The sequence below is a fragment of the Neoarius graeffei genome, chromosome 2, assembly GCF_027579695.1.
Source record: "Neoarius graeffei isolate fNeoGra1 chromosome 2, fNeoGra1.pri, whole genome shotgun sequence".
Classification (NCBI taxonomy): domain Eukaryota; kingdom Metazoa; phylum Chordata; class Actinopteri; order Siluriformes; family Ariidae; genus Neoarius; species Neoarius graeffei.
The window spans coordinates 75386888-75407896 of NC_083570.1; the positions used below are offsets into that span (position 1 = coordinate 75386888).

Consider the following 21009-nt stretch of genomic DNA (forward strand, 5'->3'; position numbering starts at 1 on the left):
TGGGTTCTCTTTATCTACTTTTAGGCCTGGGGTGAAAATCTGATAATGTTTTTGGGTCATATTTATGCAGAAATATAGAAAATTCTAAAGGGTTCACAAACTTTCAAGCACCACTGTACGTCTTTTTATATAGAGTTTAGGACACAAAACGCACTTTGTTTTGCCTATAACAATGACTAGCAATATTGCAAAGATGAATTATAAAACTAAAAACATTCTAAAACAGGAGTCTGTCCTGCAGTACTGTCTTATCATTCAGTTTGCCACTGTGTTTAGGAGGAAATTAAACAACATGTCCTCCTCATCTTCACATGCATGATAGGCCAATGCCAAATGATAAATGGGGTAAGATAGATTTATCTATGAGATAATTCACTGTGGGGTGGCACGGTGGTGTAGTGGTTAGCGCTGTCGCCTCACAGCAAGAAGGTCCTGGGTTCGAGCCCCGGGGCCGGCGAGGGCCTTTCTGTGCGGAGTTTGCATGTTCTCCCCGTGTCTGCGTGGGTTTCCTCTGGGTGCTCCAGTTTCCCCCACAGTCCAAAGACATGCAGGTTAGGTTAACTGGTGACTCTAAATTGACCGTAGGTGTGAATGTGAGTGTGAATGGTTGTCTGTGTCTATGTGTCAGCCCTGTGAAGACCTGGCGACTTGTCCAGGGTGTACCCCGCCTTTCGCCCGTAGTCAGCTGGGATAGGCTCCAGCTTGCCTGCGACCCTGTAGAACAGGATAAAACGGCTACAGATAATGAGATGAGATTATAGCTACAACTGGAATGTGCTGATTCTGTTAGCATTTGTAATTCTTGTTCCATCCATTATTAGATAAAATTAAAATAAAATCTTACGATATTGTTTGAAAGTCTAGAGCAAGATATGTTATTATTTTACAAATAACACTTCAGATCTTGTTTTAACAATAATAAGCATCACTGTATAAATGATAGAGTGCAAATAGCTGTGGAACCAGATGTCTGTGGAGTTGTTGAGACATGGAGGGGCAGGAATATCATCCAGCCCACAGTTAGGGTCGGAGCCCTTTGAGAGTAAATGCTTTGGATTTTACAGCACTCTGTCCCCAAAAGCTGATGTTGGGAAAAAGTCTTTAGACAAAGAATGTTTTCTTGCTTTTGTAGTTTTTTTTTTTAAACTGTTCTTCCGTGTCGGGACTCTTCGGGGAAAAGAAGGTATATTCCAACATGTAGCTAATGCTAACGCTAGGCCACAAATCTGCACCGTCACTCATGTCATTTTGAGGAATTTTGTATGGATCATAACCGCTAATAAACTCTAATTTTCATGTCTATCTATCTATCATTCGCTTCTTTCTGACTAAGATTATCCACTCTAAAAAATAAATGACCTTATTTACGCAAAAAAATTGTGGCAACAATTTCCACATAATTTTCTTATGTAAATCTTACATTTGTTTTCCAAATATCCTTTACTATAATATTTTATGTAAAGCTTACGAATGTTTTTTACATACATTTTTCTAGCTTTCTGAATGTTAATGAATCCTTTAAAATTATGTTTTTTCTACTAATCTTTCCCTGTTCTCAAACCTAACATGCTTCAAATTTTTTCAACATGAATTTATAATAACAATACAGTAATGTAATAACATGACACGATGACATGACATGACATGATGATTCGGTGACAGCTCTTGCTCTTTGGCTTCAATTCTCTCGATTCAGTCAGAGAACTTGAGTGCTGGGCCTAACGTTAGTTCATGCCAAATGCGCATGTCTACTCATCTCATCTCATTATCTGTAGCCGCTTTATCCTTCTACAGGGTCGCAGGCAAGCTGGAGCCTATCCCAGCTGACTACGGGCGAAAGGCGGGGTACACCCTGGACAAGTCGCCAGGTCATCACAGGGCTGACACAGAGACACAGACAACCATTCACACTCACATTCACACCTACGGTCAATTTAGAGTCACCAGTTAACCTAACCTGCATGTCTTTGGACTGTGGGGGAAACCGGAGCACCCGGAGGAAACCCACGCGGACACGGGGAGAACATGCAAACTCCGCACAGAAAGGCCCTCACCGGCCACGGGGCTCGAACCCAGGACCTTCTTGCTGTGAGGCGACAGCGCTAATCACTACACCACCGTGCCGCCCCGCATGTCTACTGATTACATTTAATTTAGGATACATTTCACCGGATACTTAACATTCTGCATATAACTTGCAAGGACTTTAATGATAAATAACGTGTGTCATTCCAAGTATGTTTTACATAATAAAATTAGGCAACTGAGTGTAGTTTATGTAATATTATAGTGAAGCTGACAGAATGTTGTAATTTTATGTATACTATACACATTTAACTATAGCTTATTTACAACACCCCAAAGTCATTTTTTACAGTGTCCAAGTAATCTGGTTGTAGAGCTTTTTTAGCTGTAGTATTCTTCGAACAACAGCAACAGACACTGGACATCTTTGCTTGGCTTCAGTATGTGAACAAAGTTCACTTGCCCCCCAGGTACAGTGGAGCAAAAAAGTATTTAGTCAGTCACCAATTGTGCAAGTTCTCCCACTTCAAAAGATGAGAGAGGCCTGTAATTTTCATCATAGGTACACTTCAACTATGAGAGACAGAATGGGGGGAAAGAATCCAGGAAATCACATTGTAGGATTTTTAATGAATTAATTGGTAAATTCCTCAGTAAAATAAGTATTTGGTCACCTACAAACAAGCAAGATTTCTGGCTCTCACAGACCTGTAACAACTTCTTTAAGACGCTCCTCTGTCCTCCACTCGTTACCTGTATTAATGGCACCTGTTTGAACTCGTTATCATCAGTATAAAAGACACCTGTCCACAACCTCAAACAGTCACACTCCAAACTCCACTATGGCCAAGACCAAAGAGCTGTCAAAGGACACCAGAAACAAAATTGTAGACCTGCACTAGGCTGGGAAGACTGAATCTGCAATAGGTAAGCAGCTTGGTGTGAAGAAATCAACTGTGGGAGCAATTATTAGAAAATGGAAGACATACAAGACCACTGATAATCTCCCTCAATCTGGGGCTCCACGCAATATCTCACCCCGTGGGGTCAAAATGATCACAAGAACGGTGAGCAAAAATCCCAGAACCACACGGGGGGACCTAGTGAATGACCTGCAGAGAGCTGGGACCAAAGTAACAGAGGCTACCATCAGTAACACAGTACGCCGCCAGGGACTCAAATCCTGCAGTGCCAGACGTGTCCCCCTGCTTAAGCCAGTACATGTCCAGGCCCGTCTGAAGTTTGCTAGAGAGCATATGGATGATCCAGAAGAGGATTGGGAGAATGTCATATGGTCAGATGAAACCAAAATAGAACTTTTTGGTAAAAACTCAACTTGTCGTGTTTGGAGGAGAAAGAATGCTGAGTTGCATCCAAAGAACACCATACCTACTGTGAAGCATGGGGGTGGAAACATCATGCTTTGGGGCTGTTTTTCTGCAAAGGGACCAGGACGACTGATCCGTGTAAAGGAAAGAATGAATGGGGCCATGTATCGTGAGATTTTGAGTGAAAACCTCCTTCCATCAGCAAGGGCATTGAAGATGAAACGTGGCTGGGTCTTTCAGCATGACAATGATCCCAAACACACCACCCGGGCAACGAAGGAGTGGCTTCGTAAGAAGCATTTCAAGGTCCTGGAGTGGCCTAGCCAGTCTCCAGATCTCAACCCCATAGAAAATCTTTGGAGGGAGTTGAAAGTCCGTGTTGCCCAGCGACAGCCCCAAAACATCACTGCTCTAGAGGAGATCTGCATGGAGGAATGGGCCAAAATACCAGCAACAGTGTGTGAAAACCTTGTGAAGACTTACAGAAAACGTTTGACCTCTGTCATTGCCAACAAAGGGTATATTTTAAATGTTTGTATGTTAAGTGTGTCTTTGTTTTAAATGTTTTGTATGAGTGGAGATCACTTGGCTGCACACCAAATCTACCTTTAGGTACAAATAAAGTTATCTAATCAAATCTAATCTAAGTATTGAGATGAACTTTTGTTATTGACCAAATACTTATTTTCCACCATAATTTGCAAATAAATTCTTTAAAAATCAGACAATGTGATTTTCTGGATTTTTTTTTTCTCATTTTGTCTCTCATAGTTGAAGTGTACCTATGATGAAAATTACAGGCCTCTCTCATCTTTTTAAGTGGGAGAACTTGCACAATTGGTGACTGACTAAATACTTTTTTGCCCCACTGTATCAGGTAGCAACAGTTGCTAAGGTAAATGTGACGTCAGAGCAAGGACGTCCTGAAGCCAACCCGGGAAAACGTAGAGGGCACCGGCGACCACTCGTAGTGATGAAAAGCACAAATGCGCACGCGCGCCTGAAGCAAGCCAATCAGAATCGCCGTTACGAATCAGGAAGAAAAAAAAAGAAAATGGCAATCACAGGGGAGGCGAGGATGCTGGTTAATACGTTTTGTTTTTTGTAATCTACTCACTCGAAAATCATTTTTGTGCTTAAAGAAGCCGACCATAGGTGTGCCCGAACAGGCCTAACTCGCTAAAATATTTCTGCCCGAGCATCTTGGTTGGGCAAATCGGGCATTCGGTCAATGCCTGGCGTTGAGGCTTGTGGGCACAAGTCAGTTAAAAGCAGGGATAGAGAAGGCTCTTTGCATGAACAGACAGCATGAAAAACTAGTGTCCATAATCTTTCTGGTTATGGCATCTGTCTTTTATTTGAGCCTAGCCTTGACTGTCATCAGCATTTCAGCTCTCCATGCTGGCCTGATCACAATTAAGAGGTCTGGACAGAATCTAGTTGTTCACCCCAACTTCTTCTACATGGTACCCTCTCTCAGAAGGTTTGCTTGACATCATGGACTCAGTCACCTAATTTTCAGACATTCTTCAGTCTCATGGAACGGCTGAATGTAATTTAATTCCTTTTACACTGAGCCTGAACTCATAGATTTGAAAGTGTGTCTGCGAGGTGGCACAGTCATTCTTCACCAACACTGTGCTGGTGCTGGTTCAGAGCTGGTGCCTCAATACCATTCTCCACAGCAAAATCACTTCAATTCCAGCATTAAAGAGTCACTGGTCTGGAACCAGCTTCATACAGGCGTCACTGTTGCCATGACGACGGCCCAGCAATAGAACTTCTACATGAGCTCTGGATGTATACTGAAGAAGAAAAAAAAAAAGAAATTGAAAAATCAAGTGTGTGTGGAAGTAAGAAATAAGAATTTTATTGTCAATTGCACTGAACTACACAAATGATACACTGGCTAAGGCCAGCAGATCTTGAATTCTAGCAGATTCGGTATAAATGCTGTCGCTAAAAGATATAAGGACGTGTTTAATCTTGAGCGCAATTGTTGTCATGCTGAAAGATGCTGAATGACAAAATACATATTCAAAAATCCAGAAGTTCAACAGTGCAGAATCTATTCAAGAACAGGCGCGCTGATGACAAAGTGCTGTTGAGGAGAGAAACAAATTAGAAGCACATTAACACCAAATCGCTTTGAAATGGCCGTCACCTCACCCAGAGTGATGGCCCCCGTGTAACTAAGTGCTTTTGTCCGGGAAGATTTCCTTCACTTTCTCTCGCCTTGCTATTGACATTTCTCCGTGGCTGTAATCAGACTGCTGAAATTACATGGTAACTCAAAACAGAGAGAGAGAGAGAGAGAGAGAGTGAGTGCTCTTTTCACCACGGAGTGTAAATGCAAAAGAACTTTAATGACTTCAATCCCTGAGGTATTCAAGTAGCTAGTAGAGGAGAACGAGAGCAAGAGAGGGAGGGAGGGAGGGAGGGGACTGGCTAGACTGCACCATGAGTTCTACAGTTCTTGGCTTCCCTGTTGAAATTTTAATATCTGCAAAGATCGTATAATGCCGTAATAAAACAGTTTGGCCGAGCTATGAAGCACATGCACATTAAGGAATCTGTGGCCTTCACTACAGACACTAAACACACATGGATGGACAAAGGGAGAGGATGATATGTACCGATTACGCATCCTGAACACCTTTTGGTCTTGTATGATCTCTGTATGTAATTTTTCAACATTTTAAAAGAAGCACAAAATCCCTGCTCGAGAAGAACAGAGAAAGAGCCAGGAATGAAAGGATACTGAGAAGAGGGAGTGCTGCACATATTACATTAAACTATTCTCCGTGGATGAGCATGTATATCATCTAATCCTTCCTTCACTTCCTTCAAATAGCACTCCGTAGTCCCACAGGAAGACGGAGATATAAGCCGGCAGACACGGAGGTCTGGAGACATGACCCCTGAGGCAACATCCGTAATCAAACAAGCACACTAATGAGCTTACATGCCCTGGGAAATACAGACCATTATACCCTGTATTTATTTTGAAGTTTTGACATGAGGCTTGGAGAAGCTGTATATTAAAAAAAAGTGAGTTTTTTTTTTTTTAAGAAGTGCATCTAATGACCTAAGAAAATGTAATTCACAATATTTGCATGCAGAGAATTTGACTAGTTTCTTCATCTCAGACTTGGATCATTTTTGAGGCCAGAAATGAGTTTTGCCATCAGCCAAAGAAGCACGTACACACTTTCAGCAGCGTTTAATTTTGAAAGGGTAGGCGCTTTGTGTTGGTTTTATGACACGTACATTTCCTTTGGCATCAGCAGAGGAAAAGTTGCTCCTATAAAAAGTTACTCAAAACTGGGTTTTCCTCTGTATTACTGTAAATAATGAATTACTTCACATTACCTCAGTGTTTTAAAAAAAAAGAAAGACTAGTACAAATATACAAACTGGAAACATCACATGCTCCCACCCCTTTTTCCTGCTGCACTGGTATGATAATAAACCACATTTGCATATCGCACCCTGATGGGCTCTTACATTTTATGACACAATAACACTTGCATCCCTAATAGTCAATACTCCCAGCAGATTTTTGATAACATTTTCATCTATTCCTGTTTTTCCCCCCTCACTAAAAGCATCAAAGCTACTTTTTCCACTTTAACCACGAGCGCATTTATATTCACTTAAAATTATTTAATTATTAAGATTTTCTAAAGTATAGGGTGACTTTCAGCTCTTATAAGCTCCTAGTGCACACAGAGCCTCTTATGTTCTCTTCTAAGAACTGGGTTAAGATGATCAGAAAAATCCCAGATTATAGAAATAAAGAGGCTTTTGCTATTAGTGTGTGTATGCATTTGTGTAAATAAGGCTGAACGTAAAAGCAGAAAAGATGAGATCAAGAGAAATCTAGGAGGACGAAGAGGGAAAAAGGGTTTCTGATGTCTGAGAGCCAAAGCTGAATATTTCAGCATGACGATATTTAACAGCATTCTGGGAGTTAATGATGGGACATTTTCAGTGTTTAAATCAGCCTTATACATTATACAGCTCTTTTATAATCCCCACTGCTGCTGAATTTCTTGAGACTAAGGAGCACATTAGACAAAAGACACACTAATCACAGTTGCGAGTCCATTTCCAGTGTGGAGAGAGAGAGAGAATCTCTTATATTGTAAGCATTCGATGCTTAAAATATACATGTTGTGAAAATACAGGTGGTAACAAACTGTGAGATGAATATAGAACTCTAAACTGGAGGACTGTATCTCACTATTTACAACCCCGATTCCAAAAAAGTTGGGACAAAGTACAAATTGTAAATAAAAACGGAATGCAATGATGTGGAAGTTTTAAAATCCCATATTTTATTCAGAATAGAACATAGATGACATATCAAATGTTTAAACTGAGAAAATGTATCATTTAAAGAGAAAAATTAGATGATTTTAAATTTCATGACAACAACACATCTCAAAAAAGTTGGGACAAGGCCATGTTTACCACTGTGAGACATCCCCTTTTCTCTTTACAACAGTCTGTAAACGTCTGGGGACTGAGGAGACAAGTTGCTCAAGTTTAGGGATAGGAATGTTAACCCATTCTTGTCTAATGTAGGATTCTAGTTGCTCAACTGTCTTAGGTCTTTTTTGTCGTATCTTCTGTTTTATGATGCGCCAAATGTTTTCTATGGGTGAAAGATCTGGACTGCAAGCTGGCCAGTTCAGTACCCGGACCCTTCTTCTACGCAGCCATGATGCTGTAATTGATCCAGTATGTGGTTTGGTATTGTCATGTTGGAAAATGCAAGGTCTTCCCTGAAAGAGATGTCGTCTGGATGGGAGCATATGTTGCTCTAGAACCTGGATATACCTTTCAGCATTGATGGTGTCTTTCCAGATGTGTAAGCTGCCCATGCCACACGCACTAATGCAACCCCATACCGTCAGAGATGCAGGCTTCTGAACTGAGCGCTGATAACAACTTGGGTCGTCCTTCTCCTCTTTAGTCCGAATGACACGGCGTCCCTGATTTCCATAAAGAACTTCAAATTTTGATTCGTCTGACCACAGAACAGTTTTCCACTTTGCCACAGTCCATTTTAAATGAGCCTTGGCCCAGAGAAGACGTCTGCGCTTCTGGATCATGTTTAGATACGGCTTCTTCTTTGAACTATAGAGTTTTAGCTGGCAACGGCGGATGGCACGGTGAATTGTGTTCACAGATAATGTTCTCTGGAAATATTCCTGAGCCCATTTTGTGATTTCCAATACAGAAGCATGCCTGTATGTGATGCAGTGCTGTCTAAGGGCCCGAAGATCACGGGCACCCAGTATGGTTTTCCGGCCTTGACCCTTACGCACAGAGATTCTTCCAGATTCTCTGAATCTTTTGATGATATTATGCACTGTAGATGATGATATGTTCAAACTCTTTGCAATTTTACACTGTCGAACTCCTTTCTGATATTGCTCCACTATTTGTCGGCGCAGAATTAGGGGGATTGGTGATCCTCTTCCCATCTTTACTTCTGAGAGCCGCTGCCACTCCAAGATGCTCTTTTTATACCCAGTCAAGTTAATGACCTATTGCCAATTGACCTAATGAGTTGCAATTTGGTCCTCCAGCTGTTCCTTTTTTGTACCTTTAACTTTTCCAGCCTCTTATTGCCCCTGTCCCAACTTTTTTGAGATGTGTTGCTGTCATGAAATTTCAAATGAGCCAGTATTTGGCATGAACTTTCAAAATGTCTCACTTTTGACATTTGATATGTTGTCTATGTTCTATTGTGAATACAATATCAGTTTTTGAGATTTGTAAATTATTGCATTCCGTTTTTATTTACAATTTGTTCTTTGTCCCAACTTTTTTGGAATCGGGGTTGTACATTATACAGCATCGTTTCCAGATATATTTCCGTGACGTTACTGATGGATGTCTCTGCAGGAACAAAACACTAGAAAAATAATCAACGACATAATGCTGTGATGCTTGTTACCATCCTGAAAGGTTTTATTTCTCACAGTAGTTTGCCATCTATTACAATTAATGAAAGAAAGGCACATCGCACATTTTATCCTTTTATAGTTAATGCTGTGGAACTTCTGCAAAACAAGTTAGTTCCTGTTATCACTTATGTTAATAAAAAATAACAAGAAGACGGAGTCATCTATATCCCCCTCCCTATATACCAACTATATACCAAGTTTCAAGATATTATTTGTCACATTTTTCAAGTTCTGCTGCAGGAAACCAACCCTACCTCTTTACACTGACCTCAGCAGCCCATGGCATAAACCCACCAGACCTTTAGTCCAGGTGAGCTAAAAATTACATTTTCTCACATTTCTTAGTATCAAAAGGCACATATACATTACTTAATCAACACATATACCAACTTTCAAGACCATACCACTCATAGTTTTCAAGTTCTGCTCCGGAAACAAAACCTACCCCTAAGACTAACCTGAGAGACAAAGTCTGAAATTGTTTCCATGGAAACATGAAAAATGAAAATTTCTCAAATTTCTTAGTATGAAAAGACACATCTACATCACCTTGTTAACATGTCAACCAAGTTTCAAACTCGTATCATGAATAGTTTTGGATATATGCTCCATAAACAAACATTGCTCTTAGAAACTAAGTCAAAATCTATTTTCTATATAAAAATTTGAATTTTTTTTTTCAAAAATCCAAAATAGCAAAAGGCACCAGTTCACATGTTGCTTGATATGTATACAAAATTTCATGAAGATATCTTCAGTAGTTTTAAAGATATGGCCCAGAAACGAAAACATGACAAGATGGACAGCTGGATGGACGGACAGAACCCATTTCTATATCCCCCACCAAACTTCATTTGGGCGGGGGATAATAATGAGTTACATTTATAGAGCGCCTTTCTCAAACTCAAGGTTTCTTTACATAAGTCAAAGAAAAGAGAACACACACACACACAAGCTGTGAAAGAGTGGTGAGTTTATGCAGTGGTGGAGGAGAAGTGTTCATGAAACAGAAAGGTTTTGAGATGAGATTTGAAGAAAGGAAGAGAAAAGCAGTCACGGAGGGGTTGAGGGAGGGCACTTGGGGGCCGTGGCGCTGAAGGACCTGTCACCCAGGGTAGAGAGTCTGGTGTGGGGAACAGCAAGGAGATTATAGCTAGAGGATCTGAGACAGCGGGATGGAGTATAAGGGGTCAGAAGGTCACAGATGTAAGAAGGAGCAAGGTTAATGTATGGTAATGCATCTACCATACATTATAACAACTATAACAAGTCTTTCCCCTCAGCAGCTTGATGCTAATTTTCTTAAAGGGCTGATGACACGAACATGACTCTATGCAATTTCTTAAATAAACTATACAACATGGCAAACATGTTAGATTTCTGTTATAATTACGTGAAAAGAAGCTGTTGTTACGCAAATATCCAACTTTTAATTGCACAGCGCAAGAAAACTGGGTCCGTGGCTCGCGGCCATGTTGTGACGTCAGTGGAAGAACACGCTACGGTTCACTGGCTGTTCTACTCTGGTTCTACTCAATGGAAATGGCGCATGAAAACGCCGGTGAACTCTCTAGTGCTAGCTCTTCCTCTTCTGGGATTCTAGAATTGTGTTGATCTCTTCCGAATAGAATCTATGATAGCCTACCCTCTTTACCCTTTGCCTCTCGTTGCTAGGCGGCAGTTACATGAAAGCCGCAAGCTTTCACAAGCAAATACATGACTGATATCACGCCGACTTTATGATTACATTTATGATTATCATGTAGAATCTATAGCTCTACGTACCTTTATCTTATGTCGTTTCACAACACATGTTCTGACAGGAGGACTGTCTTTGGATCCGGCATAGCTACTAGTAGACCCCCTCCGGAATACTGGCAGTGTTGCCAGATTGGGAGGAATCCCGCCCAGTTGGGCGGTTTCAAGTGCATTTTGGTGGGTTTTGAACATATTTTGGGCTGGAAAACGTCAGCAGTATCTGTTGCCAGATACTGCTGACGTTTTCCAGCCCAAAATACAGGGAGTGCAGAATTATTAGGCAAGTTGTATTTTTGAGGATTAGTTTTATTATTGAAAAACAACTATGTTCTTGATGAACCCAAAAGACTCATAAATATCAAAGCTGAGTATTTTTGGAAGTTGGAGTAGGGCTTTCTTAGTTTTAGCTATCTTAGGAGGATATCTGTGTGTGCAGGTGACTATAACTGTGCATAATTATTAGGCAACTTAACAAAAAACAAACATATACCCATTTCACTCATTTATTTTCACCAGGGAAACCAACAACTCAACATTCACTAATATACATTGCTGGCATTCAAAAACAACAAAAAAAACAAATCAGTGACTAATATAGCCGCCTTTCTTTACAAGGACACTCAAAAGCCTGCCATCCATGGATTCGGTCAGTGTTTTGATCTGTTTGTGATCAACATTGCGTGCAGCAGCAACCACAGCCTCCCAGACACTGTTCAGAGATGTGTACTGTTTCCCCTCCTTGTAGATCTCACATTTGATGAGGGACCACAGGTTTTCTATGGGGTTCAGATCAGGTGAACAAGGAGGCCAAGTCATTAATCTTTTTTCCTTTAGACCCTTTCTGGCCAGCCATGCTGTGGAGTACTTGGATGCGTGTGATGGAGCATTGTCCTGCATGAAAATCATGTTTTTCTTGAAGGATGCTGACTTCTTCCTGTATCACTGCTTGAAGAAGGTGTCTTCCAAAAACTGACAATAGGACTGGGAGTTGAGCTTGATGCCATCCTCAACCCGAAAAGGTCCCACAAGCTCATCTTTGATGATACCAGCCCATACCAGTACCCCACCTCCACCTTGCTGGCGTCTGAGTCGGACTGGAGCTCTCTGCCCTTTGCTGATCCAGCCACGAGCCCATCCATCTGGGCCATCAAGACTCACTCTCATTTCATCTGTCCATAAGACCTTAGAAAAATCAGTCTTGTGATACTTCTTGGCCCAGTCTTGACGTTTCATCTTGTGTGTCTTGTTCAGTGGTGGTCGTTTTTCAGCCTTTGTTACCTTGGCCGTGTCCCTGAGTATTGCACACCTTGTGCTTTTTGACACTCCAGTGATGTTGCAGCTCTGAAATATGGCAAAACTGGTGGCGAGTGGCATCTTGGCAGCTTCACGCTTGACTTTCCTCAGTTCACGGGCAGTTAGTTTGCGCCTTTTTTTTTCAACACGCTTCTTGCGACCCTGTTGACTATTTTGAATGAAGCGCTTGATTGTTCGATGGTCACGCTTCAAAAGCTGGGCAATTTTAAGAGTGCTCCATCCCTTTGCAATATATGTCACTATTTTTGACTTTTCTGAGTCCGTCAAATCCCTCTTCTGACCCATTTTGCCAAAGGAAAGGAAGTTGCCTAATAATTTTGCACACCTGATATAGGGTGTTGATGTCATTAGACCACACCCCTTTTCATTACAGAGATGCACATCACCTGGTATGCTTAATTGGTAGGAGGCTTTCAAGCCTATGCAGCTTGGAGTAGGCCAACATGCGTAGAGAGGGTAATGTGGTCAACATACTCATTTGCCTAATAATTCTGCACTCCCTGTATGTTCAAAACCCACCAAAATGCACTTGAAACTGCCCAACTGGGCGGGAAACCTCCCAATCTGGCAACACTGTGTAGGCACTGCTGATGGTAGTAACACACGTTTGTGATGAACTGAACACCCAAGAGATTCTTTTAAGCTGGGAAGGGTGTCAAAACAATCCAAATCGAAGTGTTCAGAGCACAGGACGGATGTTGGTGAGGGCTCCCACTTGTCATGAGTGCGCCTGACTTGCTTCACCCACTTCGCATGCAGCTCGGGATCTCTGGGAAACTTGAATAAACTTACCCCATCCTTGTGGGTTTTGGAGCAAAAGCCGGCAACACAACGCGAAGGCATAATAACTAATATATATATATATATATATATATATATATATATATATATATATATAATAATGTTTTATTATATATATATATATATATATATATATATATATATATATATATATTATAAAACATCGCCAAAGATGTCAACTTTAAGGCAAAAAGATGCAACTTGTCATGTTTGTGAGAAACCGCAAAGCCCATAATCCTGAAGACCATCCCATGTTGGAAAACTTGAAGTTACAGCTTTATCTCTGACCGCTACAAAGCACCAACACTGGACACTCCTTCTAACATGCTAAATAAATGCTAAAATCCCCTCGGAGAAAACTTCATATCAACAATTACACAAATGCAACCTTTTTATGTGGCACATCTACCATACAAGTCTCTATGGAAGTTGTTACTACAGAAACAATAGCATTTTATTAACATGGGATTTGCCTTGTAGCTGGAACTACTGTCAGAGCTGCTCTTATAGCAGAGCCCCGTATTTGCATCGACCTGATGCATCGACCTGATTTTTGATAGCTTGACCGTATGATGTCCATACGTACGAATGTGTACCACCACAGGGAACCTGATCATAAGTACAAGGCAATGTATCTCATAAACACTTGACCAACGGACAACAAAATGTGTATCCTTATTTCCATAAAATTGATGCATTTTTATCCAGCACTTATTTTCAATTTTCTTTTTAAAAAAATAACGTGGGATTATTTACTAACGTTTTTTACACCAAATATTCATGACAGGCGGCACGGTGATGTAGTGGTTAGCGCTGTCGCCTCACAGCAAGAAGGTCCCGGGTTCGAGCCCCGTGGCCGGCGAGGGCCTTTCTGTGCGGAGTTTGCATGTTCTCCCCGTGTCCGCGTGGGTTTCCTCCGGGTGCTCCGGTTTCCCCCACAGTCCAAAGACATGTAGGTTAGGTTAACTGGTGACTCTAAATTGACCGTAGGTGTGAATGTGAGTGTGAATGGTTGTCTATGTGTCAGCCCTGTGATGACCTGGCGACTTGTCCAGGGTGTACCCCGCCTTTCGCCCGTAGTCAGCTGGGATAGGCTCCAGCTTGCCTGCGACCCTGTAGAACAGGATAAAGCAGCTAAAGGTAATGAGATGGGATATTCACGACAGTTTCATTTAAAACAGTTTTATTAGTCCACTAGCTTGTTGGACAATTGACTTTTTCTGTCATGTAAAGGTGGTAGACAGATGTAAGTGCAGGAAGAGTTTTACTGAAAGCATGCTAGCAAACAGATCCAAAACGTAAAGACAGAATCGAAAAACAGGTAGTGACTGACTGAGGCACAGGCAGGATATCAGAGGTAATACAATACTCACAGTCCAAAAACATAGACAGGGTCAAAAGCGATACAAAATACAAGACTTGGTAATGTCAGACGCAGGGTAGAGTGTGTATACTTCACAAAGTCTGTGTGTTACTGAGAGTCCTTATATGTATGTGCTGTGATTGCGCTCTAATCAGGAACAGGTGCATGCTAATTAGTCCTAATGGCGCTGCATGTTTCAGTGCCAACATGCTTACCGTAGATGTGACAGATGTAACCCGACAACTGTTTGACATGTTTGATATTTTATCGTAACTATATCATAATGATGTAAAGTGAGAGCGCTGGTTCACTGCTGTCCACCAGGCACCCAGCAGAGTCACATCATAACAAATGTCATGGTGTTGTTTCTGGTGCATGGAATGTGGTGTCAAAGAAAGGAATAAATATGTATTCGTACAATACAATACAGCAATTTATTGACGCAAAATACACACGACACTACACAATTTGATGGTTCATATGCTATAATATTATTATTCTATTCAGGTTGATTTCTGTGCCCTTGAAAATATTTTGCTCGTACACTCATCAGGAGCTCCACTTTTAGTCAGTGTCATATATATAAAGAGATGTTAATCAACAGCTTCTGACCAATCACATTTAAGAATTCAACACTGGTATAAATAAGTAATAATACAGATCCTTTGTCTAGGGCTTTTATGAACTATTTAATTTCGGGCTAAATACCACAATGAAATGCCATACCGTAATCTGATACAAATACATCTGATATCTTTGAGGGAAACTTTTTATACAAATATTTTATTTATTTAACCAGGTAAAATCTCATCTAAAAAAAGACCTGGCCAAGAGGGCAGTTTCAACAAGAAAACAGACAACAACAAATAGATACGATACAGTTATAACACGATTTGAAACATAGCCATTACCTAATTATAGCAGCAACTGCCAATGGAGCCAGCTTCCTTATCCTTCAAAACCGATTTAAAATCTACCAGTGAAACCAATTAAGCTAGTTGTTGTACAGGTGTGGTATGCTTAAGGGGTAGCATACTTTATATACAGTACCAGTCAAAAGGTTTTCTTTAATTTTACTCATTAACGTCACTTCATGTCTTAAAGTAATGATGGATGTCGTTTCTCTTTACTTAGTTGAGCGGTTCTTGACATAATATAGATTACTACAGTTGTGGAATAGGGCTATTTACTGTATTTTTATTATTTACTATTTGATCTCAAACATATTAAGGCAGCAAGAAATTGCAGTAATTAACTTTTGACGAGCTGGTTAAGGTAATGCCAATAGTGTTCAAAGCGTCATCAAGGTAAACGCTGGCTACTTCGAAGAATCTAAAATATCAAACATTTTGTTTTTTAACACTTTTTTCTTTACCACATTATTCTATATATGTTCCAGATATTGTTTCATAGTTTTGATGTCTTCAGTATTGTTCTACAGTGTAGAAAATAGTCCAAATACAGAGAAACCTATGAATGAGTAGGGGTGTAAAAACTTTTGACTGGTACTGTGTGTGTGTGTGTGTATACACACACACACACATAAAAGCATACACACAGTATATATAATATATGCGCAACATGTACAGCCAGAAGGCGGCACGGTGGTGTAGTGGTTAGCGCTGTCGCGTCACAGCAAGAAGGTCCGGGTTCGAGCCCCGTGGCCGGCGAGGGCCTTTCTGTGCGGAGTTTGCATGTTCTCCTCGTGTCCGCGTGGGTTTCCTCCGGGTGCTCCGGTTTCCCCCACAGTCCAAAGACATGCAGGTTAGGTTAACTGGTGACTCTAAATTGACCGTAGGTGTGAATGTGAGTGTGAATGGTTGTCTGTGTCTATGTGTCAGCCCTGTGATGACCTGGCGACTTGTCCAGGGTGTACCCCGCCTTTCACCCCTAGTCAGCTGGGATAGGCTCCAGCTTGCCTGCGACCCTGTAGAACAGGATAAAGCGGCTAGAGATAATGAGATGAGATGAGATGTACAGCCAGCTGAAACTGTCTTTCTGAGCTTTTACCTTCATTGTATCTGCTTATTGTAGGGTTTGTGTCTACACATTATTGGTTTGATAATTACTAGGCCACGTGTCTGTTACATGGCCTTTGAACGAGACCTGCATGTTTATTGCTTATAATCAGAAACTTGGCCAGTACTTGGTTTCAGCATGTTTTGGAACGGAAGCAGTTAAAAAGTGTGTCCTGGAGTGCCACCATATTTAAGAGAAGTTTCTTTTCTCAGAGAACAAGATGGAATCTTTAAATTAATCATTACCTCACCTCGCCATATAAAACTAATTGTTAGAATAGGGCTAATAATACTCAGGCTGACATGCTAAAGATTAACAAACAAAAATAATAATAATAATAATAATAATAATAATTATTATTATTATTAAACAAACCTCGCCCGGTAGCACCTATGATGAATATGAAGGAAGCTATCGCGAAAAAACGATTTTGACCTTTTTGGTGACCTTGACTTCGACCTTGTGTGTGAACATACTTGGCCAATAAACATGGTTCTGATTCTGATTCTCTGCTGCTTTCAGCCAATCAGAACACACCGTACTGCTCTCACACCGTACTGTGCAATTGTTGCACTCTTACAGCACGATGACATAGTAGCTGCCACCTCTATATGAAGCAGTAGCTACAAAAACCTTGACCTTAACCGGATGACCCCCAAAATGTTGGAGGTTCTATTTGAGACCAATGCCCATCTATCCTGAAAGTTTCATGAAGATTGATCCAGCCGTTTTCCCATAATATGGTTTACAAACGAACAAACTGGACCGAAAACAATACCTCGCCCCCTGGTGGACTCCGTCCCAGGCGAGGCAATAATGAAATGCCAGGCAGTCTGGCTCACTTACATCTGGACTGGTCCACTTGGTCTTGATCTTCTCGGACATTTCTTGAGTACACGCTAGCAGATCTATGCCCTCTTTACTCTGAAAGAGAAAGAATGAGGGAAAAGTCACCGAAGGAAACACTCTTCTGGTCATTCTACAGTATCTGCATCCAATACAGCTGCCTAAATGATACAGTGCATGAGGTCTTAATGAGGCATGGAGCAATTAGCTTCTCGCCTATATGTAGTATCCTATTTGTCACAACTAAAGCCTTTTTGAATCAATAAGCTGGTGACTAACCACATGTCTCCGTTTATATCCCAGACAGCGAAACCTTTAAATGGAAGAATGGAATTTAGCTTGATGCCATTTTTGATCAGTGTGTTTGCTTTCTATGTTGCTCTTTTCTCACACTACATCTAATTAAATGTTTAATGCCATGCCTGATCATTTGCTTAACAAGGGAAATAGAGAGAGAGAGAGAAAAAAAAAAGTGCTGCATCGATGCTCGTCTCAACAGCCTTATTACTACCACTAGTAGAGCTTTACTGTTTCTTGTGTAACAGTTAATTAAGGTCGTTATTGATTTGTGACATTGTTATAGTGTCCTTAATGCTAGTCCTTACAGTACTCTCTCACAACAGCGTATTCTAAATTCTAAGCGAGACTGGTAGGCTGTATTGACTAGTATCCTATTTCCTCTTTTACTATGTATTGCTGGACTATATGGCCAAATGTATGTGGACACCTGACCATCACACCAATCTGTGCTTTATGAACATCCCTTTTATTTACAGATTTAATTCCCTGTTTGCTATTATTATAATCCAGAATGTTCTGGAAAGGCTTTCCAATAGGCCTCGGAGCATGGCTATGGGGATTTGCCCGTTCAGCTACAAGAGCATTAGTGAAGTCAGGCGCTGATGTCAGCTGAGGAGGCCTGGGATGCTGTCTGCATACCAATTCATCACAAAGGTCTTCAACTTTGTGATAACAGGTTGGATGAGCCCGACATATGGGTGTGATGGTCAGGTGTCCAGAAACTTTTGGCCATAGCGTAGTTCAGCAGGTATGTTAGTATTCATTTGTATCTTTACAGTTCCCCTTGTATGATATTTCTCACACATCAGGATAATAAAGCCAGGTTTACGGACTAAAAAAGCATTAAAAAAGTAAGCTAATCTCAATTTGGTGTCTTTTTTATCGAGTTCTTCTTCTTCATCTTCTTCTTTCGGCTGTTCCCATTAGGGGTTGCCACAGCAGATAATGTCCCTCCATCTCCTCCTGTCCTCTGTATCTTCTTCTGTCACACCAACCATCCTCATGTCCTCCTTCACCACATCTACAGGGTTCTCTAGAAAATCTGTACTAGTTGTTAGGTGGCTCTGGAATTTGCATTGGTGCACTAATGCTAGGGGGTCTGGGGGGATGCCCACCCCAGAAAATTTTGAAATTTACATGCCTCCTGGTGGCTTCTGGTGCATTCTCAATGAATAAATTACTACCCATTTCCCTGTAAAATACTTAAAAAATATGTATGAAACTTCCCTCCAGATGTGTGTGTGCTTGGCTTTCTCAGCTACCCTCTGTAGTATGTTGCTTGGATCTGTAACATAACTACAGGGTGCAACATAACTACATACGCTACGGCATGGTCACATGGTCCAGCTCAGCCAATCAGAGCGCAAGAATCAATCAACAAATATGGCATTGCTTCCAGTCATGCTAGACCCGAATCGAAGACAATTTTGTGGTGGAATAATTGGATTTGCAGCAAATTATGGTCAGCGGAGACAACATAAATCGCTTGAACATTGAAAGGCAAGTTTTGTTTTTTTCTGGGAACAAGTAGACTGTCTGCATAGTTGGAGAAAACCACCGGTCGCCGGCACTTGTGGACATTTCTGCATCCATAAATCTCATCTTTGGTCTTCCTCTTTTCCTTCTACCTGGCAACTCCATCTGCAGCAGCCTTTTCCCATTGTATCTCTCCTCTGTACGTGTCCAAACCATCTCAATCTCGCCTCTCTCACTTTGTCTCCAAGCCATCCTACATGTGCTGTCCCTCTAATATACTCATCTCAGCATCTTCAGCTCCATTACTTCCAGTTCAACCTCCTGTCTTTTTGTCAGTGCCACGGTCTCCAAACCGTACAACATCGCTGCTCTTACTACGGTCTTGTACACTTTCCCTTTCACTCTTGCTGGCAACCTTCTGCCACAAATCACTCTTGACACTCTCCTCCAGCCATTCCAACCTGCTTGCACTCTCTTCTTCACTTCTCTTCCGCATTTGCTATTGCTTTGTACAGTTGACCCCAGATATCTTAACTCTTCTGCTTTGACCACCTCTACTCCTTATAGCTGTACCATTCCACTGTCCTCACCCTCATTCACAGACATGTCCTCCGTCTTGCTCCGACTGACTTTTATTCCCCTTCTTTCTAATGCACACCTTCATGTCTAAGTTTCCTTCCACTTGCTCCCTGTTCTCACTACAGATCACAATATCATCTGCAAACATCATTGTCCGTGGGGCCTCTTGCCTGATGTCATCTGCCAGCCTGTACATTACCATTGCAAACAAGAAAGGGCTTAGGGCTGAGCCCTGGTGCAATCCAACATCCACTTGAAACGACTCCGTAATTCCTACTGCGCATCTCACTGCCGTCACACTGTCTTTATACATATCCTGTACCAATCTCACATACTTCTCCACCACTCCTGATTTCCTCATGCAGTACCACAACTCTCTCAGCACCCTGTCATATGGCTTCTCGAAATCCACAAACACAATGCAGCTTCTTCTGGCCTTCTCTATACTTTTCCATCAACATTCTCAAAGCAAATATGGCATCTGTAGTACTCTTTCTTGGCATGAAACCATATTGCTGCTCACATATCTCCACATCTCCTCTTCCCCTCACTTCCACTACTCTTTCTTATAACTTCATGCTGTGGATGCTCAACTTTATGCCTCTAGTTACTACAGCACTGAACATCACTTTGTTTTTGAATGTTGAAACCAGTATACTTCTTCTCCACTCCTCAGGCATCCTCTCACTTTCTAAGATCTTGTTAAACAATTTAGTCAAAAAGTCAATTGCCATTTCTCCTAAGCATCTCCCTGCCTCCACTGGTATATCATCTGGCCCAGCTGCCTTACCACTTTTCATTCTCTTCACAGCTGTCCTTACTTCCTCCTTGCTAATCTGTTACACTTCCTGATTCACTATCTCCACCTCGGCCAACCGTCTCTCTCTGTCATTTTCTTCATTCATCAGCTTCTCAAAGTACTATATCCACTTTCTCAACACACTCTTCACTTGTCGGGACATTTCCATTTGCATCCTTTATCAGCCTAATCTGCTGCACATCCTTTCCGGCTTGAGCTCATCAGGGCTCTCCAGAAAATCAGAAGTAGCCGGCTAAAAAAAGTAGTAGGTGGCTCTGGAATTTGTGGTGGTAAAGCCACCGCAGCGCACCAAAGGTGCACTAATGCTAGAGGGGGCATGCCCTGCCCACCCCACCCTGCCCCCAGAAAAATTTGAAATTTACATGCCTTCTGGTGGCTTCTGGTGCATTCTCAATGAAT

At 41.4% G+C, this 21009-nt stretch overlaps 1 protein-coding gene across 1 annotated transcript in view; it reads right to left on the minus strand.

Annotated features, from left to right (window-relative positions):
* trim44 (tripartite motif containing 44) overlaps nt 1-21009 on the minus strand; it is a 179578-nt gene that overhangs the window by 104794 nt on the left and 53775 nt on the right. Inside the window, exon 3 of the mRNA XM_060914990.1 lies at nt 17436-17513. Within this exon, the coding sequence (XP_060770973.1) occupies nt 17436-17513 (78 nt within the window). The remainder of the gene's footprint in view (nt 1-17435; nt 17514-21009) is intronic.